The 1,845-nt window shown below is 47.6% G+C and overlaps 2 protein-coding genes across 2 annotated transcripts in view; one reads left to right on the forward strand and one right to left on the reverse strand.

The window, feature by feature from the left end:
* The window catches only part of AURANDRAFT_72329 (expressed protein), a gene marked incomplete at both ends in the record, with an annotated part of 1,015 nt that extends 906 nt beyond the window's left edge, over positions 1–109 (reverse strand). The window contains one exon of the mRNA XM_009041855.1: positions 92–109. Coding sequence (XP_009040103.1) covers positions 92–105 — 14 coding nt within the window. The remainder of the gene's footprint in view (positions 1–91) is intronic.
* A 1,194-nt stretch (positions 110–1,303) lies between these two features.
* On the forward strand, positions 1,304–1,642 carry AURANDRAFT_7335 (hypothetical protein; the record flags this gene model as incomplete). The annotated part of the gene is made up of 1 exon (XM_009041846.1): positions 1,304–1,642. A coding segment is annotated over one exon (339 nt), but the record flags the coding sequence as incomplete, so codon positions are not given.
* Positions 1,643–1,845: the final 203 nt, after the last annotated feature.

Consider the following 1,845-nt stretch of genomic DNA (forward strand, 5'->3'; position numbering starts at 1 on the left):
CCAAAGTTCCAGATGTCGATATCTGGAGGAACTCAAAGCTTGCTGCCAAGTTGAAGACTCATTTCTTGCTCAGTTGAGTCGCCGTTTGTACCTGCTCACGCGCATACATAGCGCAATCGAAGAGCTCAGGTGTCGCAAAAAACCGTCATGGTCATCGCTTGCACCATCGAATTCGAATGATGCCACACCGAGTGGATGTCCAGAGTGTGCTGTTGAGCTTGGAATTAGACTTTTGTTTGTAATGGTAGACCACCTTCTCGATAAACACGAGCAGCCACAACTCATAAAAACATTTTTGGAACAAATTAATACTTTACTAGGAGACTTGCCACCGTTGTGCATAACAGAAAAAACAAAATCAGATGAGCGTAGCCTTCTTAGCACGGCAGCTGTGACTGACACGGCCCGCAAAATTATCATTCAATGCGCCCTCGTTAATGTGGATTTGCACCCGCAGTCTCTTCGCAGTCCGTCCGCATCAAAACTTCATTCGCTCGCAGCCATTGCCTTGGTGCGCATGGCATCAGCTCGTGCTCGTGCAAGCGATCTGCTCTGTATTGTTCATGGATTGCTCCAACGTGACGACAATTTTGCGATTTCTGATGCTTTGACAAAGAAGCCTGCCCTCCTCGAAGAAGACTCGTCGTTCAAAAAGTGAGAATTGACATCCCAAACCGAACCAATAGCACCATCATTTGCGCAGAAGTTTGTCATATCGCAAAACCAGGCTTTGGAAGACCTCGTTGACAAGTGAAGACCACTCAACTCAGTCTCAGCCCAGCTTTCCTCATGTGCTGAAATCAAAAGACAGGCTTGCCAAGGGCAAACACAATTCAAAAATTGACTTGACTGCAGTGGCGCCGGGCTCTGTCTGGGCCCTTGCTAGGCACCTACAGGTAATTGACAAGCATAGAGTTGAGAAAGAGAGCGCCTGCGAAGTTTGGTCATGTGGTCAGAACGAGCATGGGGAACTCGCTCACGATGACAAAATCTCGCGGGCTACATACGCCTCCGCACCGAATTTAAATGGGAGAGGCATTGATCAAGTTTCTGCCGGTACACCTAGCTCGCCATTAGCTGCGTGATTTGATAATCTGTAGGCAATGAATTTACGATTGCCCTTTCTAGATCTGGTGAAGTTTACAGCTGTGGCAACAACAACAATGGTCAATGTGGACAGGCAAGGGTGCGATCACAAACATTGTGCTCATGTTGCTTTTAGGGCACTTTGCTTGGATCAAGAAGGCTCTCCATGGTGAAGAACATGGGCAGAGGAGCTGCCACCCAGATCTGTGCATTCAACGGATGCGAACATACAATGGTTGTTCTAAAAAACGGTAGTCTAATGGCCTTTGGTTACAATAATCACGGCCAGCTTGGTAGTGGAAATAACAAAACACAACCCACCCCTAAACTTGTTCGAGGGCTTGAAAATAGACAGGTCACTGTCTTATCATGTAGTTTGTACCATTCCGTCGTCGCCGTGCTTGAAATGGAAGTTCTAGCTTTTGGGCGCAATGACTTTGGACAACTGGGACTTGGTGACACCTCTCACCGCTCGATACCTCAAAGCATATTGCGGCTGAAAGGGCGTACCATAACTAGCCTAGCGTGTGGCCAATACCACACTTGCATTGTGAGCGGCGATGGAACGGTGCGTAGTAGTAAAATGTAAGGAGCTCTTACTAAACGGAATGCACAGGTCTTGTCGTGTGGTCAGAATGACCATGGACAGTTAGGTCGTGACAACGCCGATGAGAGTGAGAGTAAATTTCACATGATGCCGATATCTCCGATATCTGATTTCCCTACAGCCACCAGTGTGTGTTGTGGATACCATCATCC

The sequence above is a fragment of the Aureococcus anophagefferens genome (genome assembly GCF_000186865.1).
Source record: "Aureococcus anophagefferens unplaced genomic scaffold AURANscaffold_24, whole genome shotgun sequence".
NCBI lineage: Eukaryota > Pelagophyceae > Pelagomonadales > Pelagomonadaceae > Aureococcus > Aureococcus anophagefferens.